Below are 27,147 nucleotides of genomic sequence, written 5' to 3'. Positions count from 1 at the left end.
AAATATGCTTCTTAAAAAGAAGACAGAAAACTGTCTCCTCTCTCAGATTCGAACACTCCTTTCTCAAATTTTCTCATTTACAGCAACTACCGAGATGCTCGCCGCAGCGTTACACCACGAGCTCTTTCACTTTCCAGTCTATCCTTGGCTTCCTTCCCAGGAGGAGGAGTTCTCCCTGCGTCCCATGCCATGGTCTCCATAGCAACAGCCGGAGCGCCCGCAGCCCCGCCGCGGGAGCGCAGCGGTTAAACGCCGCACGGAGGAGCGGCGATGCCGGCAGACTCGGCTGATTTGTCAGACGAAGGAAAGAATCCGCCCCCTAAGCACATTTGGGGCGAAAAATGGACAACTCCTTTGTGGAAGAAGTGGCCGCATCACTGGTGAGAGAATTTCTCAGTAGAAAGGTAACTCGTCTCCGTTTTCTCCAGCTAGTACGAATGAGAATACAGAGGAAAAATGTTAAGGGCTAAAAGATTAAGGAATACTGGGAAGGGGGGGGACTTTTTCCATCCTTAAAGCAGGGAGAGCTGAAGCGTAAGGAGCCTGTGGGGTCAGCATCTGCACTACATCTCCCACAATGCCTTTTGATGTCGGGACATGGCCGGCAGCCTCCTCCTTGCTTGCGACAGCCCGATGCTTACCCACACTCGCTCGCGAAACCCAGGATTGAATCAAGAAATGCAGTTTCAGCTTTTTTTTTTTTTTTTCTCATTAATTATCTATCTTGCTGTTGTCCTTGTGTCTACAAAAGGGATACAAAATTTCCCAAGACAAATATTAAAAAAAAAAAAAAAAAAGGCAAAAGGTAGCAGTTCCGGAGAGAACTGTAACCTTTTTTTTTTTTTTTTTCCTGGTTTTCAGTAACAGCTTGGCAGTCAGCAGATTTATGTGGAGGAAGGGGACAGGGAGAAGGGGAGGAAAGAGGACTTGTACTTTTCACAGACTGAAGGATATAAAGGAAACTTTGTACAGTACAGAGGTGTGCGGAGCGTGGGATGGAACAGAACAAAAGGCCCCGTCATGTTTCCAGGTGAAAGTAGCTACCACCTTGTATTTCTGTTCAAACCCAAGGAAATATTGCTGGTGTCCAGCCCAGTCAGCCCCTCGGTGTCAGGGATGAGTTGGCTTGTGTCAGAAATTAAAGTGCTCCACAGACCTCGATTGTCTTCATCTGTTTCACACCCAGTCTCCAAATGCACATTTTCAGAGCTTGTGAGCAAAGGTGCCACGTTTGCCAGCAAAATTTCAGATGCTGAATTCATTATTTGCTATTTACTGCCAGAAGTATGAGAGGCTCATGTCTGTCTGTTCAACTGATTGCAAAGATTTTTCAAATGAAAGACATTTACGTTTCTGAGTGAAATACCTGTAAATGGAAAACTGAATAAAAGCATAAAAGGAAAGGGAATGCCCTGCTGGTAAACTGACCACAATGCTTACAACAGTAACTTATGTTTACATTGCCACATCTATTTCATACTGTATATTCTGGAGTCAAAACAAGGGGCACTGATAATCCTTTATGGTTCCGCGTAAGTGTTCCTGTTTTCCCCAAATCTTTAATACACACCAGAGCCAACTTTGAGAACACAACTTGTCTGTAGTTTCCTAAATCTGAGCTAGACAATCCATCTGCAGAAAAACAAATCCTTTCTTGTAACAATAGGCCTTCAGAGAAATCGGGACTTTCTCCCTCAAACTGTTGCTCTGCTGCTGTATCACTTGAATTAGTTCGGGATCTGACTCTGATCTTTCACAATAAATCAGTCTCTCCCTCCAGAAAGTGAGATGCTGGTACATTTTGTCTCTGAAGTGCCCATGAATGTTGACTACAGATACAAAGCAGTTGAGGAAGACTGAAGACCCCAAACCAGCTGATGCCATGGAGATCTGACTGATTTCCAACCTGAGACTGATCAGAGTAACCTCAAGTCATGAGGAAGGTTCTGAAACCCATTCTAAACCCACCAAGAGATAGCGTACACCTGGTGTTCAGACTTTGTCATTACCCATGTCAGAATCACATTTATGAAAAGTTGTATCATATCCTGATGGAAAAAAGCAAACTCAGTACTTCTGGAGCTATTTGAACCAGAAGCCCAGGTATTAACACGGGCCTTCATACAGACCAGTCTTATGAGGCTGTTCAGCAGCTGAAGTCACCTGCACGGAAGTCCTTCTGGTTTTATGTTCGATAAATTTCACCTCACAGACAATATTGCCACCTTAATCATTTTCACATCCGTAGGCTGTAGTAATGCAAGATTGTACCATTAAAGCACAGATTCTAAGCGTTGGCTTGTTCCTGACATTTTAATATATCCACAAGTTTCACATTACATCCAACTGAGTCAAGACTAAGAGCTTTGCTAAGTTGTACTGTCTCAAGCACTCTGAAATCTGACACTTTTCCATCTCAGGGTTTGAAGAAAACCATCATGACCATGGACCGAGAGCTTCCACGTTCTGCACTTAGCATCAATAACAGGAACGAACTTAGAAATGTCCTTCACCTGCACTCCTTGTACAAACAGAACAAGGTAAGGAAACAGATGGTGCTCCCCAAAATGTGCTATCACATACCATGAAACCAGGCCAACCGGATCGAGACTGCAGTGTACGTACAAACTGCAGAGAACTCGAGCTCGTGTCTGGTGCTGCATTGCTGTGGACACACTGGCAGTTCTCCAAGCAACGGAGAGCTTAACATGTAGGTGAGACCACGGCTCATGGGATGAAGCTGAGAACCTGGCAGTTCATGAACCCTGGTTACAAACGGAAGCCTCCAATGAACCAGGAGCAGTTATTCACTTCAACACCTTTTCCATCATTATGGCGAGATTATTCAATTTGGAAAGCACCCTTACATGCCCATTTCTATTTGCAACTTTATATAAGGTCTGGTGGATAAAATTTCACTTCTAGCGTTTATTATTTTTTGAAATGTAACATAGACAGCAATATTTGATGCCAGGGACATCAACGGATAATTTCCATTTCCAGTTCACTCATGACTTAAGGCACCATGATGCTTTTGGTATGCAGTATGAGGCTATCCTGTAACAATTTACTTCCAAAAAATCTCCCAGTGTAGTTGCATCACTACAGCAGACATTGTAGCATATTTTACTTAAGGCTTAAACTTCTGTGGGGGGTTCTTTTTTTTTTGTGTGTGTGGCTTGTTGCTTTTTTTTTTTTTAATGAAATGCTCATGTACACAGAACACATTTTCCAGAGTATTGTTGAAAAACAGTACAATAAGTAGGGTGAGGTGTTTCCCTATACGTAAGAATTATCCCAAGCACAGGAATAGAGTTCTAGAGTCAACGCTTCTCACCAAGTTCTGGTAAAATAAACCACAAATACTGACATCAGGTACTAAAAAAGACTTGCAGTTCATTCTACATTCTTCTAAAGTTGACCAGGTAACATAAGAAAAGGCGTATTCCAGCACAGTTACCATACTTTGCAATGTTTAGCTAAAATGAGGATAAGGAATGACTGTTCCAGTTTGTTTCTTCTGTATCATGCTTGCTTCATTTAACACACCAACACCTCCAAGCTCTTGACGCTCTCTAGTTGACATCTTCCATTTTCCTGGATTGTTTGTGCAGTCACATCTGGGATACAACCATATTCAGCTAACTCTAGAAAGTAGTTAATATGTTCAGCTACTGTACAATGTAAAAAGAATATCCCATCTTAGGCTGCAGCAAGACTAACAAAGAGTTTCAATAGTCATCAAGAAGTTTATTTTTCTTTTTGGACAGGCAAAGGAAAACCCACTGAAAACACTTCTTGAAATTATTACTAATTACTTCCTGGAGCACCGAGGGACTTCCAGAAGCATCAGCTCAAGTTCTGCTCTGTCAACTCCTCAAAGTAAGAGCTCAACATCTCATCCACCTGACCTCTCGGATGAAGATCATGTGCGTGGTAGTGCCATTATGCCGGATGAAAGTGAAACTCAAGCCTATAGGTACAGTCTTATTTCTTTTTCTTTACCCTGTCTAGTCACTTTTTTTTTTTTATTAAATAATAGAAATAGTGTTAAAAGCTTTATCACATATATATCTTGAACTACAGTACCTTTTATTAGTTATCCTAGTAATACAAAGTTTAAATTTCCAGATTAAAATCTCCTATGCAAGACAGCCTGCAAAAATGCTCTTCTACGTTCCCTACCAATTAGGAAGATTGATAATTACATCTTTCAATCACTGAAGCACATAGAAATCTGAGCTTTTATGCCTTGTAAATTGGCAATATTCAAATTGAAACATATTCTGATGAGAAAGTAACCACCTGCACTCAAAACCACTGGTATATTCATGCCTTATATACTCAAAGGCAAGGCCTACTATCTTAAATTCATTATTGTTACAAACAGTATAGGTTCAGTTATTTCTGTCTTGCAGAATACCTGAAAACTGCACGTAACAGTGTCTTTCAACAGCATTTATTAGTGCCTCAAGGTGGAGTAACAGCCCTAAGCACGCTTCAATAGAAAGCTTTTAAAACGGGCATAAAAGAGTAGTTCACCTCCCAGCCTTGACTCTCAGGGAACTTCCCCAATTTTAATCCTCACCCTAAACACTGCATGCTCAAAGCAGCTGAGTGTCAGTGCTTGTAAAACCCCACAAGTCCTTCCTTTCGGGGGAAGAGAGCCAAGATTTTGAAAGGTGATGCTACCAGCCGAGAAGCCAGACTTGAAAAGGAGGCAGTGCAAAGGAGGAATTAGCTGCTGCTTTTTTTTTTCTGATAGAGGAGCTTTTAGCATGTTGTCACTGATCCACTCTCCCCCTGCCTGACCCTATCCCACCTCACGCTGCCTCAGAACTCACACCGGCCTCACTTTCTGCCCTTGCCCTAGACGCTGTGAGTTGACTCCATTCCCTGCGAGCCTCTCCAGCGCCCGCACGCCTTTCTTACACTGCAAAAACCTTCCTCCTACACAGGAATCCACCAACAAGTGGAATCCACCAATCCAAGTGTAGAGCCTTGCATCTGGGTAAGAACAACCCCACGTACCAGTACAAGTTGGGGACTGAAGTGTTGGGGAGCAGCACAGGGGAAAGGGGCCTGGGGGTCCTGGTGGACAGCAGGATGACCGTGAGCCAGCAATGTGCCCTTGTGGCCAAGAAGGCCAATGGCATCCTGGGGTGTATTAGAAGGGGTGTGGTTAGTAGGTCGAGGGAGGTTCTCCTCCCCCTCTACTCTGCCCTGGTGAGGCCGCATCTGGAATATTGTGTCCAGTTCTGGGCCCCTCAGTTCAAGAAGGACAAGGAACTGCTTGAGAGAGTCCAGCGCAGGGCCACAAAGGCGATGAAGGGAGTGGAGCATCTCGCTTATGAGGAAAGGCTGAGGGAGCTGGGTCTCTTTAGCTTGGAGGAGACTGAGGGGGGACCTCATTAATGTTTATAAATATGTAAAGGGTGACTGCCATGAGGATGGAGCCAGGCTCTTCTCAGTGGCATCCAATGATAGGACAAGGGGAAATGGATATAAGCTGGAACATAGGAGGTTCTGCTTAAACATGAGGAAGAACTTCTTCCCAGTAAGGGTGACAGAACACTGGAACCGGCTGCCCAGAGAGGTTGTGGAGTCTCCTTCTCTGGAGATGTCCCAAACCCACCTGGACGCGTTCTTGTGTGATCTGATCTAGGTGGTCCTGCTCCGGCAGGGGGATTGGACCAGATGATCCTTTGAGGTCCCTTCCAATCCCTGACATTCTGGGATTCTGTGTAATTCTGTGATAACAACCCTCCCCTGACACCTCACGGCAGAACGCAGCACACATAACCGAGCTCTGCGCTCCCCCTGCCGACCGCCAACAAAATGGCGGCCCGCCCCTCTCGCCGCGCCTCACCGCGCGCTCTGCGCATGCGCTTGGGCAGCGGCGCGCGCGCGTCCCTGCCCCGCCCGTGGCCGGCCCCGCTCAGTGCCGGCCCAGCGCGGCCGCCGTCGCTCCGGAAGTGGTGCGCACCGGCGCCGCTCTGCTTTCAACCGGGGGAGCACTCGATGGTTTTAGTCCTCCACTGTCGGGAAAGGCATGCGCAGTGCGGTTACCCAGCCGCGCGCGGAGAGGGCGGAATCCTGCCTTGACCGGCGGGTTTCCATGGGGCTTCCATGGGGTGTCCTTTGTAGCGGGCTTGGCGGATTAACGGCCGAACTCGGTGATGTCCGAGGCCTCCCCCGACCGAAATGGTTCTGCCTGAACCTGTGTGACTTTGTACCGGCCTTCACGCGCGCCGGACCCGCCGGTTGTGCCTTCCCGGGGCGTGCGAGGAAGGAAGAACGGGCTGAGCGGGTGTGACAGCGGGATGTGGGTGTCGGGGCTCGTCCTGGCACAAACCGCTGTCTGAAACACCGCGGCAAAGCGCGGCGCTGTGATCCGCCCAGCAGGTTCCGTCCCCTCCGGCCGAGGAAAGATCGGGCATTGCCGGGTCAGCCAGCCCGTGCCCGAAATTAGCTCTAATTTCAACCAACTGGATGATTTTTAACAATGTTTTCAGGAGTGGAAAGTGTAATTAGACAGGTACTCTTTACTGGTTCCTTGTTAATCACAGAATCATAGGATCGTCTGGTTGGAAGAGACCTTCAAGATCATCGAGTCCAACCATAAAATAAAGAATTAAAGAATCCTCTTTCAGCTCACCTCTGGAAGTTTTCTTCCATGTCTGTACCTCTTAAAACAACCTCTAAGCTGAGACACCGTGCCTGTTGGCAGTGAGGGGTTGTGTGATCCCAGGTCAGGAGTGGCAGTCCTCAGATTCCCTAATGCTCCCAGAGACTGATCCTGCTCCCTTCCGTTTACATAGGCGGTGTATCTTCACAACATACTACTTCAAAAACCAGTTTTTAACTGGTTCCGTAAAAGGAGTGTTTTTGTGGTAGGAGATGCTTAACTCAGGGCGTTGCTTTACTGTGAAATGGGGTGGAGAAAGCCATCCTCAATTTCAAGGACAGTTACTGTAAAGAAGGCTGGCGTTTTCAGGGTACACAGAATAAATAATAAATAAATTTATCAACTGACAAAAAAGAGGTCTCAGTGAAGGGGGAACTACTCAAAGAAATGACATTTAGCAGTGATCTAAGGTTATGCAGACAGCGAAACGGATCCTGATGAAGATCATCAGACTCATCATGATTTCTTACAGGTGCAAATGATGACTTTTTTTTAAATAAGAACATAATTTGTTAAAAAGTATTTTTAAGAAATAAATGCATATAGTATTGTACGAATGGAGTCACAGATGCAGATGAATCTCACTTGCATTTCAGAAAAGCTCGTTTATAGCATTATAGATGTGTAGGAAAACAGATGCAAATGACAAACTACACCTTGTGTTGCTAGCTGGAGGCCCGAAGTGAAGAATATGGAAAAGGTAAAGTGACAACAATGTAGCAACCTATTATCAAGGAAAAGCCCGAAGTACCTTTCTTTTTGAACTAAAATAAGTGTTTTACATTTGAACAGAGTGAAAGAGGTCAGTAGAGTCAAAGTTATACCTTAACAGAGAGTGTTAAAAACAGTGTTAACAAACTTTCAAACTGCCCACCAAGCAGATGGAGAAGGAATGGGAACTGCTGGTGGTAGCTTAGGACCTGTCTGCTATGATACATAGAGTTTTAATTCTGTTATGATATAGTACATGTCAAAATAAGTAAGCATAAAGTGTTGCACATATTATAATCAATTGTGACACGTAACAATATCCTGAAGACCTACATATATATAGATGCTTAAGTGAAAAGTGATAGTGTTTGAGTACCATTGCTAAATAATAAATAACTTAATTTGGCTGCAGCGCTTTAATTAGCCAGGCAGATGTTTTAGTTGGTTTCATTGTGCATTATTTTGCTGTTTGAAGTTTTGCATTTTTCTTCCTTGTAGATATGATGTTGAGAATCCACTGGATAAAATCCTTCCATCCAAAAAACATCAGCACAAAAGTGAAAAATGCCACGCAGGGACAATACACAACAGCCACTTACCCTCTGATGGGGATAAGAAATTAAAAGACAGTCGAGAAGATTTAAAAGCAGCAGCTGTTCCTGAGGAGCTGAAATCCACAGTGAAGGAGAAGCCAAGGCCCAGGTCTGGTCTCATTGTCCGAGGAATGATGGCTGGACCAGTATCAAGTTCACCAGAGGTGATTTCCAACACTTACAAAATATTTGGCTTGGCCATGGATTTTGTATCTAATCTGTGATAAAGTCATTTGCAAATAATATTAAAATGATTTCTGCATGCTAATCCATTAAATCTGCAGTCCAAAAATATGGGGTAAATTAGGGAAGTGGTTCTGGTTAATTCAGAAATTCAAACTGTTTCAGATGTAACCACTACGTGCAACTGCCCCCTGCACGTTTGTGATCTTAGGTTACAGAATTTCTTTATAAATCTTTTTTATTCTTGATATCTCTTATTTCTTGACAGATGGGATTTTCCATTTTCCAAGGAAAACTGCTTTTTTACTTTAGCAGCATCTACAACCTTCAAAGTTTTCTTAGCCATGGGTATCTGTTTTACTCAGGTTTTTCCAAAACACAACATTTAATCAGTAGCAGTTTGGAACTGAAAGTTACTTTCAGTTGGAAATATGTTCTAAATCGGTCCAATCAAACCATATTCCATCAGTAAGTGTTTTCAAAACACAGTTCTAAAATTCTTCCCTCTTTTTTTCTCTTCTTTCATGCTGCTTTCATATAGACAGGAACTTTCCCTGTGTAAGAGTAGGCTTGTAATAATGAGAAATTGAAATATTTTAAGCACATTTAGATAATAGTGAAGAGAGTATGGAAGTTAAATGAATTACCTGGATTTTTCTAAATATCTCTGATTTGGAAGTAAAGACTAGATACCTGTAGTGGGAAGTCTTTCTAGTAAAACGTCTTCTGTGTCTTCGTTTCCTGAGTTGGGTACAACCCTTAAATTAAGCTTTTAGGAGGTATTTTGTTGATGTTCTTATGTAAAAGCAGTTTTAAATGGTATATAGCATCATTAATACTGTTCAAATTTTAAGTAAAAGCATATATCTGTCTTATTTATTATATTTATTTTTTTAAAAATCTGGTTTACTATATAACCTGATTCCTAATAATAAACAAATCACTTAGCCCAGAAATTAGTGATAGAGCTTTCCTTTGCTTTTCATGTTTATTTAAAGATTTTAATCTATGGTTTTAATGGCACTTACTTCTAGGATCCTCAAAAAAGGAGGCTTTCAAAACGATCCACTAACATAAGCGGCACAGCACGGTTCAAGGGTGAAGAACATGAAGAAAACGGTCTGAGTTTCCCAGACGCTGATTTTCAAGGAAGTAAAGGATCTTCAACTCAAGTAAATATGGAGTTTGTATCAAAGACTATGCCAAGCTCACACACAGTGTCAGCCTCTGAAAAACTAAGAAACATCTCCAAAGATACGGATGACTCTTTTGCCAAACTGCTGTCTGAAAGAGAGAAAATCAAGACAGAAGAAAGAAAATCAGTTTCAAGCACTGGTACAGATAGCAGTGAGAGAAGCCATAAAGTGAGTGCCCCTCACAGGCATTCAGGGGCTGGAAGGGAGAAGAGAGAAAGATCCCTCAAGAAAAATGAGAGTTGGTTGTCAGGCCACAGGTAAGAATATTTGTAAGAATATTATACTAAAATGTTCAGGAAATCTGATGCAGGACTAGGAGTGACTGAGATAGACCTTCTGATTTCATTGAGGGGAAGTAGCTGGAGGAGGTGAAGATACTGAAAAGCAGAGAAGTTTTAAGATTTAACTTTCTAACTTTTGACATCCCAAACCACTCAAAACTCTTTTCTTGGTCAGTGGAGAAACCCTAGAGGTGCTCAGGTGCTGTTGGTCGAAATATTTTTGAGTTTATATCACCTGTTGCTCCCTAAACTAATACACATGCCAATATCCCCTTCTATGTGCCATAAAGTAGTATTCCTGTTTTACTGTTTAAGAGCAGCCATATTTTTTTTTTTTTTAAGTGCTGGAAAACATCATTAATATGCTAAAACTGTATTTTTTATTATTACTTAATTATTATTAATTAAATTGTCAATTAAATTATTATCAACTCAATATTATTATATTTATTTTAAACCCTTTTTTTTATTATTACTGTTTTGTTTTCCTCTTTCTTGTAAATCTTGAGACACAGTGTGGTGAGGCCCTGTTGGGGTCACGAGGAAGCAATTCTATATTAGATCTCTCCACATTTATGTTAGGATCTGTGGGAGTTAACAAACAGGATCTACTGGAGCTGCAAATGGGCACTTGCTTCTTGTCTGGAACAAGAAAGCAACTGAAAACAGCCATCAGCATTAAGCAGTTATGTGTTTGTCTTGGGTAACTTAATTTGTAAAAGGTTAATGAATGACAGACCAAAGCACTGCGGTCTTAAGTCTTGAAATCCACCAGAGGTCAGTTCTCTACTGTGTTGTGTTCTGGAAAGCTGAGCTATGTCCAATAACAGCTGCACCCAGGCAATACAAGTCCAACTCATGCTGGACTGGAACTGATGCCCACAGATCTACTTTTGATATTGTGCTTCCAGAGGATTTATTAGGCCTTGCATGACTCCATGTGAACGCACAGAGCCAGCTCGTAAGTCGTTCTGGAAGCAGAAGCACTGGGGTCTGACTCCATGCAACTTTTGTTCCCTGTAGCTTGGCAGGGTGTATAGGGTAGTGCTAACTCATCACTTACTTCATCCTTTCCAGTTTCAGGATAGTTTATTGCTTCACACTCAGCATTAATTGAGGTAGAGAATACAGCTTCAGTGGGCTTTTGACAGCTCCCCAACGAATCCGAGAGGAGTAAGTGCATTCCTGGTGTTTGACCGTGCATGAATATACAGCACATTCATTATTTATGAGTGGCATCAGAGACGTATTGGACGGGATAAAATTCTTTGGGAAGACTGTGTCTCACCAAGAAATCTCTTGTACTGACTTCACTCGGCTGTAGCTGGGTGTGCTGACACTTCCTAACCTCATGCAGTAATAGTGGAGGGAGCAGAAAAGCAGCTGGTCTGAAAGGGGACTGCCCCAGTGCACTGCGGTGCTGCGCTCCGGTGCTGCAGGAAGTGGTTTGGAATAGTTCCCTTCCTTCAGAGGACTGCTTGGGCTCCAGCGAGAACAGAAGATGGAGCTATTTCCTAAGCAGATTCCGTGTAATCTGTTCCCGAAGCAGAAGGGGGACATTCCTGCCAGATGACTTGAGTTAAAGCCAGTAGAGCTTTTGAATTCCTGCTGAGCTCTGAGCTCCTGAAAACTTTCACTGAAATCAGCAGGGCTGCTGCTGTGCCTGAAGTTAAGTGGAAGTAACAGGGAATGGAAGGGAGACTCCGAATAAACATCGACCGTTCCAGTTTAAGGCCTGGCTTTTGCAAGACTTTCGTATCCCTTTGGCCAAATCCTGCAGTGTTGGAAGCCTTTCATGATTTGGCCAGAGTGCTTGAGCATTTCAGGCATGAAAAATTACAATGTAGGAGCGGATACTTCTCCAGATCCTCTTCCATTCTGTTACTGCCGCCTGACACTTCTGACAAGTGACAATCTAAGCATTTCGTTGAGCAGCTGAAAATCCATATGGGATTAACCACACCTGGTTCATTCGCAGGCATCTGCAATTCTGATTTTGTTTCCCCTAGAAAACTAAAATGACATGCAAATCTTATTTTTCGTTCTGTTTGCTGTACTTTTTTGTTCTCTTTTCCCATTTGCAAAAAAAAATGTTATTGTTGCCTGCGGGCTGCAGGCATCCGTTGTCTGCATGTGAGAAAAAAACGGGCAAAACCACTGCCATGCTTCAAAAGGCAAGCTGAATGTTATCAAATAAATGCTTACAAACTGAGTGGGCAGAAACACCTAGCTATAAAAATACCCTGGGGAAATACAGATTCACTGTGTTTTAATTAACACTTTTTAATGAAACAAATGATGATGCTTTTTTTTTCTTCATCAACAATCTAATTCTTAGCTACTGCCTGAAGTGTAAGAGCAGGGGTAACTCTGTCAAGAGGCCGGATTTGTGACTTGATATTTCAGTCTTATAGTGTCAACATGAAGTTAAATTTCTGAGTGCCATATTTCACACAGGAGTTTGTCCTCATTAAGAACTAAGAGGTTCTGTCTTTGTTTCGATAGATGCCATTTTGCTATCGTGACAGTGAGGAAGCATTTCGATTTCTGTAAGTAAATGCTTACCTGCAAAGAGGTTTATGTCATTCAAGAGCGAGCACCAAGTTTTCCAAAATGACAGATCAACACACTCACCACAGACAGGAAAAAAAAATGAAAATTCATTTATTTGCATTGCTATTGCTGCGGTTCCTTGTTTCTTTTTAGGAAAATGGAATTAAGTTAGTGAATCAGTCAATTGGAGACTAATGCTACAGCTGTAGTCTTTGTTTGTTGAACTGCTGCTGCTGAGAGAAGCTGCTTTCAAATTCAGGTGACTCTAGTGATGGTTTAACAGGCCAGTGCTTAACTGCAGGTATTACCTAATTGCTCATAAAATACTGACTTTCCATAGAAAACCCCTTGTTATTTTTTCGGTATGCTCCAGAGTTAATGTTGTTCCCCTTACAGACATATCGTCATTACAAAACGAGGGCACAGCATTCTTTTAATCACAGAAATATAGAGGTGAAGAACGATTTGTTCACCTGCATCTTCGTTTATCTCCATAGTACCCAGCAATATGATGTCTCGGTTCTTCCCCAGAAAAGAGAGACTAATTATGGCAAAGAATGAGAACAAAAAGATTGTTTTCTTCCTTGTATTACAGGGGAAACAGACATTTTTGTTCTGCTGACTCAATGGTAGCTGTCTGTGTCACTAGGAGTTATTCCATAAAGAAGTGTAATATGCTGTGCAGTTTGCTTACCTACTCAGATGTAATTGTGAATGCAAGCTATATGCCTTTTTTTTTATAATTCCTTTATTTTTAATTAATCCAGGAAAAAAGTAATATATAGGTGGCAGCAAATCTTTGTGTATCTTCAGCTCTAAACAAACAGCAGCCAGTTTAGTTTCTCGATTCATCTTGCACCATGTAGGTTGTGGTATTGGTGATGGCAATCATGCTGCTCCCTGGAAGCCGTAGGTACGGAAGGTTAGTATAAGGACAGTATTTCCATCTGAGTTAAACTTACTTTTCTCAGGAGTTAGGTGTCTGACTTTTCATATTCCATGGCTTTAGCTTTTAATAGTTTAGATGTAGTGCTTCAGTGGCCACAGTACATTGCTTCTTTTCTGCCCAAACTGTATAAGAGTAGTAAAATCATTAATATATGAAGTAAATAAGGAAAGGTAAAGGTTTGCTTTGATAGAGAAATCATGCAGGAGAAGTAATTAACAGGGAATCAGTTTATGATGCTTTCCTATGTGACTTTATCATGCAAAGGTAGATAGTTGTTGAGTTTTCTTGTTGCATAAACTAATACAATGTATATAGCGCTCCCATTGTTTTACTGTAGAACCTTCCATTTTAAGGAAATGAAACTGTTCCTCTAAGAACGTATGAAGACAAATACATGATCCCGTATTTGTATATTGGTACCAAACTACATACACATATGCATAGAGAATTATGTCAGTAATTCCTCCATGCTCCTTCATAGAAATTTTATTTAACTTAACAAATTAAAAATGACATTGATGTCTCAGTGTCACTTCAATGGAGAATTTGAAACCCCATCTATCCTTTCAAGTCATTTTGATGCTGTTGTTTATAGTTCATTCTCAAAGGGGTGTTTCTCACTGTTCTCCTTTTTGTTGAGTCCTTGTTCCTCTTAGTAGTGTTAGTTGTGTGCAAGGCACAAGCAAAATGTGAGTGACTCATCATTTTTCAAATTTTTTTGAAATTCTCAAGGGAATCAGAAATGATATGTTTAAATATACACAATTCAAGTGAATGATCCAATATTCCAACTAAAAAGTTACTGTATCTGTAATTATGATTTTATTAAAATACTGCAAGTTCCACAGGAACTTTGGAGAGATGATGTTGAAGGAACATTTTAGACTTAGATTAGATCTAAGGAATAAATTCTTCACTTACTTCACGGAGGGCGGTGAGGCACTGGAACATGTTGCCCAGAGGAGTTGTGGATGCCCCATCCCTGGAAGTGTTCAAGGCCAGATTGGATGAGGCTTTGAGCAACCTGGTGTAGTGGAGGGTGTCCCTGCCCGTGGCAAGGAGATTGGAACTAGATGATATTTAAGGTCCTTTCCAACCCAAACCATTCCATGATTCTATGATTCTATTATGATTCTGTGATTCTATGAATGTATTCAGATCAAAGGTAACAAACAAAGATTTCCTGAGTCTTTTAACCTGGCCAGAGCTTTGAACGGCAGTGAGGAAAGATTCTCTGCTGCCTTTAATATCTTGAGGTGGACTTGAGCAGGGGGAGTTGGACGAGCTGACCTCTGGAGATCTCTTCCTACCTTGACCATTCTGTGGCTCTGTGGTTCTCCTTAATGCTGAATCCTCTACAAGAAGGATGTATTTATCACTAAACTGAGCACACAGAATAAAGAATGAGAGGGTATATTGGAATAGAATTCGTGATCTCTAGGAACTGCAAAAAAATAAATAACTGTTTAAGTTGATGCCTGACCTTGTATTAAAATCTCTCTATTGCTTTTCCAGAAAAACCATGGTGAATAATGGGTGATTTGGGAAGGCTAAATGGTGTTAAAAGGTCAAGATTTCCCCTTGTTTCATGGCTTGAGTAAACAAAATTGGGGAAAGACAAGCAAAAACACTTCACAGCAGTTGAGAAACAGTTCTTGTGTCTCAGCTGCAGAGACATACTACAGTTGTTGCTTTTGCAGTCTCTGAAGTTGAAGTGCTCTCCTGATTTTCCATGCCCCTTAATTCTGTCGATGTAAGGTGTGGTGGTGATGTGGAAAACCTCCAGTTCTCAGCTGAATAGTTTCTAAATGAGTAAATCTGAGCTGGCCAGCTGTGTTCTGACTGGGCAGTACTGCAGTATAGCGGAACCACTTTATGCTGAGTTAGATGGCCAGTTACTATCTGTAGACCTCAGTTTCACTTCTAGTAGTTAAGAACAACAACAGAGGTTTGAACTTCTAGTGTTCGTATATAAAGCCAACCACCCTCCCTACCCAGTCCAAAGACAAATGACATGGAAACTAGAATCACAGAATCACCGAATGAATCATAGAATGGTTTGGGTTGGAAGGGACCTCAAAGATCATCAGGTTCCAACCCCCCTGCCATAGGCAGGGACACCTTCCGCTACACCAGGTTGCTCAAAGCCTCATCCAACCTGGCCTTGAACACTTCCAGGAATGGGGCATCTACAGCTTCTCTGGGCAACCTGTTCCAGTGCCTCACCACCCTCAGAGTGAAAAATTTCTTCCTTAGATCTAATCTAAATCTGCCCTCTTTCAGTTTAAAGTCGTTGCCCCTTGTCCTATCACTACACACCCTTGTAAAAAGTCCCTCTCCAGCTTTCCTGTAGCCCCTTTAGGTACTGGAAGGCTGCTATAAGATCACCCTGGAACCTTCTCTTCTCCAGGCTGAACAGCCCCAACTCTCTCAGCCTGTCTTCATAGCAGAGGTGTTCCAGCCCTTGGATCATCTTCATGTCCCTCCTCTGGACTCGCTCCAGCAGCTCCATGCCCTTCTTTTGTTGGGGACTCCAGAGCTGAACACGGTATTCCAGGTGGAATACTGAATCAGACCAATGAAAGAAGAGAAAAGCGTAAAACTGAAATCAAGGGAACAAAAGGACTTAGCCATTAGGACCTGAAGTTAAGCGTATCTTGCCAATTTCATAGACACTGAAAGGGAATGGCTATCAGGCAAAAAGAAATGGGAATATCGTTACATCAGAACAAAAGTTTCCTCTTGCCGTTAGTGAGCAAAAGGATACGGCAGTGGATCCCATTGTCCAAAGGCTGAGATCTGTAATACAGTTTCAGGAGCACGGAAGAGAATTGATTCTCCACTCATCCTTTCATTGTGAACAATCACCCTACTTATCCGGTTCTCCTAATTGCGTCTGCCATACCCTCCTTTGCCTTGCCATCGGTCTTGGCTATAAACTGAAGGAGAGCTCGTGTTTTCCTTTCAGAAGTCTGCCAGTACAGATGGATATTTCAGACAGTAGGGACCGTTTTATGACTGTAGTTTGGCTTCGGATGCCTTTTCCAACCAAGACCTAAGTATCTCCAATACGCTCCACCACCAGGAAAGGAAGTGCCAGTGAGTTCAGAGCCAGGATTTCTCTTCCTGCAATAATCTCTCAACTGAGTTTGCCTTAGCTGGGCACTTTTTAGTGGTTCCCAAAATATCACTCATTATTTGGTAATAAGCCTTTTTCTAGCAGTGCTCCGCATCCTAACGCAAACAAGGCAGGGTTAGTAAATTGTCATAGATACCAAGTTCCTTAGTGGAACGTTACTCATTTTTCATAGAATGTTAGAAATTACAGATGGAAAAGATCTTTTAAGGTCATTTGTATGGCGTATTATTCATTTCTCTCTCTCTATATATATTTACTTAAATACTTTTTTCCAGGATTTTGTCTAGTCCAGTCTTAAATGACTCAAGTGATGCCTCTCCCTTGAGGATATATTCTGGCGTCTAACAGTCCTTAGTCTTAGGAATTTTTCCCATGTATTTACCTTGCATTTGCTTTTTTTCTGCCCTGTTATCTGTAGCTGAAGTTGATTTTGACTGATCTTTCTGTTCCTGACTACATATTCGCCTCTTCTAAAATACTTCTAAATATTTTTCACACTCCTTTAGGCATTTTTTGTCTAAAGCTTGTATCATCTGCTTGTATTTTTATTTTTCCTGCTCTGAAATGTTACTGTTCTTTTTCTGTTAGGCTTTATTGATTTGTTTTATATTTCTTCCATGTATTTAAGGACTGCTCTAACTTTGTTTCACTGTGATTCTCACTAGTACAGGGTAAGAACAATGACCTGCTGCTCATGGAATGATTCTCAGCATTGTAAAAGCACATTAGCACATTTGTCACTGCAGTTTATCACAGGCATATGCTGCCTTAGTTTCAGTTTCAAGCACACTGAATGCAGAATGTCTCCTCACTGTTTTATTTTGTTTTGTTTTTCCTTTTAAATGGCCTTTATAGTGTAATTATGAAGTCAGCCTAATCTTCTGTGATAAGGCAATATGTGTTCCTATTTATTGATAGAAAAGGTACCTCCCTTCAGCTCCCTGCTTTTATGTAAGACCGACAAGGAGTGAATGGCTTTACTTTGCATTCTGAACCACCTGTGGATTTCTTCATCCTGAAAGGACACCAGTACAGGTGAATCCATTGTGTTACCGAAAGTTCCTGCCTTTTGCCTTTCATGTCTTCCAACAAAAAGTACCTGAAAATTCACTTTTATGGAGCTAGGACATCCTTAGAGGAAAACAAATACTAATCTTATTCAGAGACATCCTTTAATCCTTTAAAAATATATGCAGGTTTTTTTTTTTTTTGTATTCTTTTAGATACCTGAGACTTTCAGAGTAATATTTTGAATGTGTTACGATCCTTGGAGGATTAATATTCATGTTTTCTGTTATTAGTAGGAATAAACCATCTGATTATTTGTATGAGGACCAAGCCTATACCTGTCAGTTACACAAGATTGAATGCTTGAAACTGCCAAGATTCTCTCACACATTTTCATTCTGCATCATTCTTGGCCACAAGCTGTGCTGATTTACATTAGAACATTGGCAGAGAATGTTGGCTGTGAATTTCTAACCAGGATTTGACATTCCCTCCATCAGCATGAGCAACAAAGCAGAGCACAAGCAATCCAGGAGGTTTCTGGACTGCACTGATGATAATTTCCTGACACAGATGATGGAGGAATGGCAAGGGGTGTGCTCTTCTAGACCTGATGCTTACAAGGAAGGGAGAGCTGTTTGGGAACAGGCAAGAAGGAATGTCTGGGGAACTCCAGGCTGGTTAGCTTCACATTGATCCCTGGGAAGGTGATGGATCAAATCCTCCTTGAAGCCATTTCCAAGCATATTAAGGACAGGAAGGTGATTTGGAATAGTCAGCATGGATTTATGACAGGGAAATTGTATTTAACCAGCTTGATAGCTTTCTATGATGAGATGACTGGCTTGGTGGGTGAGGGGAGAGCAGCAGATGTTGTTATCTTGATTTTAGTAGGGCTTTCAATACTTTCCCATAACATCCTCATAGACAAACTGATGAAGTATGGGCTACATAAACAGACAGTGAGAAGGATTAAAAACTGTCAGAACTACTAGGCTCAGAAGGTTGTGATCAGCAGCATGAAGTCCAGCTGGAGGCCAGGCAGCAGTGGTGTACCACAGGAGGTTGATTAAGATTTTCACTAATGACTTAAATGATGGGACAGTGTATCCTCAGCAAATTTACAGATGTCACTGATTTGGGAAGAGTGACTGACAGACAAGTTGGTTATACTGCCATTCAAAGGGACTTTGATAGGCTGGAGAAATGGTCTGGTTGGTGCCTTATCAAGTTCAGTAAAGGCAAATGCAAGAACCAACACAGGCTGGAGATTGACCAAGCAGCTCTGCAGAGAAGGACTCAGAAGTTCTGGTGGACACCAAATTGAACATGTGCCAGCAATGTGCCCTCATGGCAAGGAAGCCCAACAGCATCCTGTGTTGCTTTAGTGAGACCCTTGTGAGATCAAGGAGGTGATCTTTCCCCTCTGCTCAGCCCTGGTGAAACAAACACATCTTGAAGTGCAGCATCTAGTGCTGGGTACAAGAGCGACATGAATGTACTGGAGTGAGTCCAACATAGATTATTAAAGATGTCTGGGATCACAATCCACCACAAAGATTATTAAAGGATTGTCATGTCTGACATACGAGGAGGGGCTGAGTGAGCTGGGGCTTTTCAGCCTGTATAGGACAAGGCTCAGGGAGATCTTACCAATCTGCAGAAATAAACAGTGGGGTTTGGGGAGCGAGTAAAGAAGACAGAGCCAGACTCTTCTCTGGTGCTGTGACAGGAAAAGAGGCAATGGGCACAAACTGAACTACAAAATGTCTGTGTAAATGTAAGAAAAATCTTTTTTCCTATGAGAGTGGAAATGCTTGAACAGGTTGCTGAGGGAGTCTGTGGTGTCTCCATCCTTGGAGATACTTAAAGCATGACTGGACATGGTCCTGAGCAACCTGCACTAGTTGAACCTGCTCTGAGCAGAGGGTTGGATCAGGTGGGCTCCGGAGGTCCCTTCCAACCTCAGCTTTGCTGTGATCCTGAGCTCATGACAGAAATAAGACCGAAGCATCTGCCCTCTTTTGAATATGGGCTATCGCTGACACAGGAAAATACAGTGCCTAATGAAGGTTAATATGTGAATGTCAGATTTCATAAAGAATGCTAATCAACATTCCAGTTGTAATTGTGTTGTTTAAATAGAATTGAATTTCCAACTCAAAGGAAAAAAAGTTCCAGCGAAGTTATTTAACGTACATTATTTACCCAACAGTTATGATTGGCTCCAGTCTTTTCTGCTATGCATTTTGGTGTAAAAATAGGTTTTCTAGGAATAGTGAATATTTTTAAGTCTACTATTTGCCCAGTGGGCTGTAATACCTCACTGTTATATACAAAATTGGTGTGTCAGATGAGATTGCTTTGTCTAAAATAATATCTGGCATTTTGGTAAGTAATACAGTTTTGATCCTGGGAGATGTTGAGCAGTTCCTAAAAGTACTCATCATCTTGATAGCCTATTCTATGAGTTGAGGTCTGAGCTCAGATGTTCATATTCTTATAAACTAGAGCCTGTTTAAAATCAGTCAGAAACCCCCAACTGATTTCAGTGTGTGTGAGCATACTCGGTGACATGCAACGTGGATGAGCAATGTCTGAGAAATTCATTAAATTTTTCCCACTATGAGAGGAAGAGGATGTGTTGGGCAATGGTGGCATTTCTAGGAAACGGGAGTTTAGTCAGAGTGCAACATTTCAGATAAAAGAGCGGAAAGGAATGCAGGGTTGGAGCAGCCTAATAGTAAATTACCTTTGCATGTTTCCTTCCATCTTTGTCTTTTGTGATCTGTGCGTGGCACCAGGCATTGTCCTTAAGCCACATGAAGAAGCACATGGCGTCATCTCAGGCTTTCATCAATGCTTCGGTGTGGCTTTGTAGGCAGGAAGCACAGTAAGAATAGTGCAGTAGGCACCTTCCCTGTGAGACCAACCAAGCCCTCCTGGATGTGCTCAGCTGCCAGCCAGGCAATAAGGCTATATTTGACTTTTGCAATTGGCTGTCCAACAAAATGGGGTCATCACTGGGGAGTGTGGGTTTAACTGGCTCGTATGCAAAAAGAGGGAGAGAGAGCTTGCAGTTGCCAAATCACTCAGGAGCGAGAACCTTCAAGTATCTGGAGTTGCATAACACCTTTTATAACATAATGCTTGGACCGGAAAAAAGAACCTAAAATAAAAGTAACTATTGTGACTTTTGTTTTGTGCCAATGGATTTATGGCATCAGAGCCTTCGACATAACATCTGTGTGTGCTGCCATTTGCCCTTTTAGTATTTTTCCAGCACTCCATAGGAAGAAGCACTTTGCAATTACTGGAAATGGCAAATGGCTTCTGTATCATTTCTTTATTTTTGGAAAGGATGTAAAACTGGAAATGTCCAGCTCATTACCTAAAATGCCTTCAGTCAATTGAGAATTTGCCTTGTTCATGCATAGAAGAACTCCAGATTTTCTCAAATGTAAAGCAAGAACAATATGTCCGATTTTGCTGCAGAGCTTCACAATAGAAGAGCTTCTTCCAGTACCTAAAAGGGCCTACAGGAAAGCTGGAGAGGGACTTTTTGCAAGGGCGTGTAGTGATAGGACAAGGGGCAATGGATTTAAACTGAAAGAGGGGAGATTTAGATTGGATATAAGGAAGAAATTTTTTACAACAAGGGTGGTGAGGCAGTGGAACAGGTTGCCCAGAGAAGTTGTGGCTGCCCCATCCCTGGAAGTGTTCAAGGCCAGGTTGGATGAGGCTTTGAGCAACCTGGTGTAGTGGAAGGTGTCCCTGCCCATGGCAGGGAGATTGGAACTAGATGTTCTTTGAGGTCCCTTCCAACCCAAACCATTCTATCATTCTATGATTTACCTTCACTGTGTCTACATATGGGCATCTGAGGGAGCACAGTAGGAAGCAACATAAGAAATTCCCTGTGCCTTAAAAGCAATCCGTTGTTTTCAGGTGGCACAAAGAATTTTTGTCCCCCTATGTGTTATTCTCCCTAAGATTACTTTAACAGTAGGTAAAAGCTCTCTCTGCGGTACATGTGCTCACCAATAGGCTGTTTTCTATATTTGGCTTGTTTCATAATAAAATGAGATATGAGTACTCCCCCACTCCTCAGTGTAAGCTCTTGTCTTCTTCCAATTTCACAAAGATAATTTATTTTGCTAAAATCTGTCAGGTTACAGTGGTTTGGACTGTTAAAAATCTGAGGTTTCTGACAGGAAACGTAATTCCACATCCTTAAAAATAAATGGCCTAAAAGTTGAAAGCCAAAACCAGACAGAATGGGCACTTTCTAGATGACAAAAAGATTAGAGGGTTGTATTCACCTCCACTGACGCGAATCAATTGAGTATTGAAGCCTGAGACCTTCTCAATGCTTTACGTAATGTCTCTTAGGTGGTGTCTTGTAAGCATCTTCATTTAATGGAATTTTAGCTCCCTGTTTAATTTTACTGATGCTTGTTTATTTTGCTGGAAATTGTTTTGAGTTGCTGGATGTAATGGTCAGTTCACACAAGCGGTACTGTGCTCCTTGGAAATTCCAGTGTGGGTTGTTGCACTTAAAAATCTTTGATAGAGTACAGTATGAATAAAGGAGCTACACTTTTATTATAGTAGATCTGGTTTTATAGCTGGAGATAAATATTCCTTCATTAATTATGAGGAGGCATTCTGTTCAGGTGAGCCCAACTCATCATGCAGTTCATACCATCTTTGTAGCTCAGCCCATGACTATTATCATATTTTTAATCATATCTTCCCAGAAAAGATGTAGTTTTCTCTTGAATTGTCACTGCAGTTATTAAAATTCAGCAGGACAAAAGCAGATTTGTGTGTGAACTCATTAGAAATGACTCTTTCAATGACAATTTTTCATTTACCTTCTGTATATCTGTCAGTGAGCCATCTGTTTATGAATTAATTTTTCATACTGCTAATGTGCGAATCAAATCAGGTACAGTGCTCAACTAAAAAGGAAGCTTGGAGAAATTAAGCGTATGGGCTTTGTTACCTTTGTCAACCAGACTTGCAAGCACAGCAAAATTTATACTGAATCTTCTTGACAAGGTCTTTTTCCCATCAAAATGTGTTGCCTGGTATTGATTATGGTAATTTCATTTGTGTCTTTACAATAGAATCATAGAATCCTAGAATGGTTTGGGTTGGAAGGGACCTCAAAGATCATCTAGTTCCAACCCCCCTGCCATGGGCAGGGACACCCTCCACTACACCAGGTTGTCCAAAGCCCCGTCCAACCTGGCCTTGAACACTGCCAGGGATGGGGCAGCCACAGTTTCTCTGGGCAACCTGTTCCAGTGCCTCACCACCCTCAGAGGGAAGAATTTCTTCCTTATATCCAATCTAAATCTCCCCTCTTTCAGTTTAAATCCATTGCCCCTTGTCCTGTCACTACATGCCCTTTGAAAAAGTCCCTCTCCAGCTTTCCTGTAGGCCCCTTTAGGTACTGGAAGGCTGCAATAAGATCTCCTCGGAGCCTTCTCTTCTCCAGGCTGAAGAGCCCCAACTCTCTCAGCCTGTCTTCATAGCAGAGGTGCTCCAGCACTCGAATCATCTTTGTGGCCCTCCTCTGGACCCGCTCCAGCAGCTCCATGTCCTTCTTGTGTTGGGGACTCCAGAGCTGAATGCAGTATTCCAGATGGGGTCTCAGGAGAGCAGAGTAGAGGGGCAGAATCACCTCTGTTAAAGTTGTTAAATATCTGTTAATAATTCTGTTTTTGTAATTTTGCCCTGAAGCAGTGACACGCTGCATCACCTAGAATGGCTTTGCTTACCCTTTCTCAAATAGAAACAGTCTAATTTTTGTCTTACCTACTCTCCAGATCTTACTCACTGTACCAAGAATGTCCTGTAGGTCTGTATGTGTCATAACAGCACAAGACCAGAGGATTGGACTGTGACTGGTAGGCATCCTCATGACACTAAATTATTATGGAGAAAAGATATGTGTCCAGTAAAAAAGCTGTTGTAATCAGCCAGTGAAAATACGTTTTACCAACACAGTCACCTTAAAGCCACCGGTGATCAGTGTTTATTTTTTAAGCCTCTTTGTTTATTTGACCTCTTATATGTGGTAGTTTAAATAGGAAACAGTGGAGTGTTTTTGCATTATTGTGCAGAGAAATGCTTTCTCTGCGGGTTCAGATATTCTGCGTGAATTCGGTTTTCTGCAAGGCACGAAGGTCGGATAGGAATGTTCAAATATTTAGAGAAAGTACTGTATAGTATGTTTATAATGAAACCTATTTTCTTCCTGTCCCATTTTCCTGCCATGATGGATGACTTCCCCCTTCCTAAGTACTCTAACGGTATAGTTTTATGTGGACAATAAATTTTCCTGGAACAGTAACCATCTGCTGAAATGGAAATTGCAATAAATGTCCTGACAGTGTTTTGAGAAACACGAGTTCTCCTTAAGGAGGGAACCTACACCTGCAAAAATACCCCACTTAACCAGAAAACATCCTACATCCATCTTTGATGTCAGCTCTTTCCTCAGCTTGATGGGAATTTCCTTGTGCCTTGAGAATTCAAAGCACTTTGCATCTCGGGCTTGGTTCTTCCTGGAATGGGAGTAGAACCAAAATCTTTTAGACTTTCCGGAAAGCCATAATGTTACACAAACTGGTGCCAGGTGAGCTCGATATGAGTTGTGCCGTAGTTGACTTTATTTTCAATTATAGGTATTTTCAGATGAAGCACTACCAAGGAGAAGTGTTTGGGACAGCAATGAATCAAGGGTGCTAATCTGATAGAGGGAGTGGTCTATGTGCCTAAATGTGGGCATGTAGTGTTCTTGGAGGCTCTAAGGTATCCAAAGCATCTAATGAAGCTAGGAGATATGATACAGCACCTAGAGGAGACCCAAGCCCTTCTGAAGCAGCAACTGAGGCCAGGTAGGATGCTGTAACCTGTAGTGCTGCATCCTTAATCATAGAATCGTCTGGTTGGAAGAGACCTTCAAGATCATCGAGTCCAGCCATTCACCCTGCACTGTCAGGGTCCCTAAACCATGTTCCTCAACACCAAATCCACACGGTTTTTAAACACCTCCAGGGATGGGAACTCCACCACCTCCCCGAGCAGCCTGTTCCAATACTTCACAACCCTCTCTGTAAAGAAATTCTTCCTGATATCTAACCTAAATTTCCCCTGGTGCAACTTGAGGCCATTCCCTCTCGTCCTGTCATTCATAATGTGGGAGAAGAGATCGACCCCCATCTCCCTACACCTTCCTTTCAGGTAATTGTAGAGAGCGATAAGGTCCCCCCTGAGCCTCCTCTTCTCCAGACTAAACAGTCCCAGCTCCCTCAGCCACTCCTCATAGGACAAGTTCTCTAAACCCTTCACTAGTTTCGTTGCTCTTCTCTGAACCCGCTTCAGCACCTCAACGTCCTTCTTGAAGTGAGGGGCCCAAAACTGGACACAGTACTCAAGGTGTGGCCTCACCAGTGCTGAGTATGGCGGGGGGCACTTATATATTAAGTGCCAAGAGCTCTGTTTTTCCAAAACTATATCAGAATGGGTTGACCTAGGAAGAAACACATTATTCTCTAGGAAACGAGAGACAATAGTGTGCAATCTCAAGCAAAACAAAAATGTGGATTGTGGTTATGTTTAAGTGCAGTTAAGTGACATAAGTACTTGGCTGAAAAGCATTTTATTCACAAATTTAGTGTCATTGAGACCCTTTCCCTGACCAAGAAAGGTGAAAATACTAGCAAGTAGCTGGCAGAAACAAATCTCAGCTGAAATTCAGTATCAGCAAAAAGCAAGGGGACAAAATTGCTCTCAGTCCTTTTGTTTAAATTGACCTGCTGGGCCTCCTATTTATTTTTACCTCGAGTCCTTAGTAACATGAGTGATTCATTTCCATTCTGTCTTTTCTGAATTGTGGCCACCCACAGTTCATTGCATGAAGCCTTCAACTTGTTATAGAGAAAAGGAGAAGTGTTTCTTATAATATCAAAGACTATCAGTGAGAAGGTGCCAAAATGCTTTTAAACTGGAAAAGTCTTGAGTGTGATATGTCTGTGTTGTGTTTTTATTCGTTTTTCACACACTGAAAAAGGAAATTTAGTTAACGGAAAGTATGTGATATGACAGCAGTTGTTGCTATAATAATACTGTGCATACAAAGAATGTTGCTGAGGAAATGATTCCATACTATTTTTGAAAAGACTGTCAGTGCAATACCTTTTTTCCAAAGCAAAAGCCAATGATACAGTATTGCTCTTTTGGAAAAAAAAAAAAAAAATAAAAATCAACCACCATCATTTTACACTAGTTATTTGAAACTTTTCCTTGGTTCTGAACTCATTTTGGTATGAATTCAACAGGAAGAATAAACCCGTCTCATCTCCAAAAACGAACATTCTATTTAAGTTCTCACTTCACAGCCGAGTTTAAATGCTTAGTCCTTTTAGTAGTTGTTTATGTGAATTTTTAACCTGTTATTTATATAATTTTCAATTAAATCACAAGGGCAGTTGAGCAACTCCTGCCTGTTAGTGGATTAAAAAAATTACACTGGTAAAGGAGGCCAGTCTAACACCTACTCCCACTTATATTATTTGTATATTTGAAGTGTTTTAATGACTAACTTGAATCTCATCCTGATCCCTGTCAGGAATATAAATTTTATTTTATATCCTGATCCTTGGAACTCAGAGGCAGGCACATATATGTGAATATCCTCACTTGAAATTCAGGGCAGTATAAAATTTCCCCCTCTATATGAGCTTGCAGGACCTGCCATACACTGAAATCACACAAATGAAATGAAACTGATGTTGAAGCAGGACTGAAATCCTGAATCAATTGCAGTGTGTTGCTCTGCGCGAGGTGCTTTTCCTGATGAACTCCTGATACAAATGAAAGTTCAGCTTGCTTCTACTGAAAAAGATTTTGCTCTAACACCCTTTATTTTTTTATACAAAAAATGTTAGTGAGACTGAGCTCCTCTGTATAGAACATTTTAATAGCTAAAGGTGAAAGCCATTGAATGTGTTTTTGTGTTTTTTATCTATCAGCATCTTTTATTATCTCTCTCCACACACTCCTCTGTGTGTATATATATATATACACACACACATAAAAATTCTATCTTTGTGTAGGCATACTCCATATTTCTTCTTGTTTATTCAAACAACTTTTCTTATTTAAAGTGAACATTTGGTCATTCACTTTTTGATTAATTTTAATGTAGGAAGTCTCCAACATCCACTTCCTGTAGAGAAGACCTGATGAAAGATGTCCTAGAATTAGGTAAGTTATGTCAAGCTTCAGTTTGGCTTTACCCATCATAACCAAATACATGTGAGTCGCTTCTTTTGTAACTCTTAGTTGATTCAGAGTAATCACATTTGTGGTATCTTCTCGGGTGAGACCATGTAAAGAAGTCATTAAGAAGTAACCAAAGGCTGGCTCATGTATTTTTTATCTATCCTTTCTGGCTAAACCAATATTTTCCTTTTATAAAGACAGATGACAAGAAAGTGTTAATTGTCATATTGATGGCTCCCTGGCACCAAGCCTGCTGGGGGAAGCAATTTTTTCCATCCAACACATTATATGATTTTGTTTTTCTTTCAGTTGATGTTGAGGATGAAGAAACAACTGCAGAAGTTAGTAAGAACACAGATCTTTCAACACCATATATGCTTCAAGTAATATCGAAGGCAATTGATATTTCTCTTGCAAAAGTAAGACTAAATATGATGATAAATACAAAGAGATGTGTAAGAATGTTATTTCAGTTAAGTTACCCAAAGCTGCAATGAATTGCAGTGTGTTGCGTGTTTGTGTGTGGTTTAACGTGTGCTGTATTCA

The 27,147-nt window shown here is 41.5% G+C and overlaps 1 protein-coding gene across 1 annotated transcript in view; it reads left to right on the top strand.

Annotated features, from left to right (window-relative positions):
* Nucleotides 1–341: 341 nt before the first annotated feature.
* The window catches only part of MINDY4 (MINDY lysine 48 deubiquitinase 4), an 81,447-nt gene continuing 54,641 nt past the window's right edge, over nucleotides 342–27,147 (top strand). Inside the window, exons 1-7 of the mRNA XM_086614917.1 lie at nucleotides 342–404; nucleotides 2,421–2,540; nucleotides 3,771–3,979; nucleotides 7,898–8,156; nucleotides 9,210–9,628; nucleotides 26,525–26,583; nucleotides 26,911–27,020. Of these exons, the coding sequence (XP_086471043.1) occupies nucleotides 342–404; nucleotides 2,421–2,540; nucleotides 3,771–3,979; nucleotides 7,898–8,156; nucleotides 9,210–9,628; nucleotides 26,525–26,583; nucleotides 26,911–27,020 (1,239 nt within the window). The remainder of the gene's footprint in view (nucleotides 405–2,420; nucleotides 2,541–3,770; nucleotides 3,980–7,897; nucleotides 8,157–9,209; nucleotides 9,629–26,524; nucleotides 26,584–26,910; nucleotides 27,021–27,147) is intronic.

Source organism: Tauraco erythrolophus, chromosome 7 (genome assembly GCF_009769465.1).
Source record: "Tauraco erythrolophus isolate bTauEry1 chromosome 7, bTauEry1.pri, whole genome shotgun sequence".
In the NCBI taxonomy this organism is placed as follows: domain Eukaryota; kingdom Metazoa; phylum Chordata; class Aves; order Musophagiformes; family Musophagidae; genus Tauraco; species Tauraco erythrolophus.
Note: the sequence above shows the minus strand (reverse complement) of the source record. Positions and strands in the feature narration are given on the sequence as shown.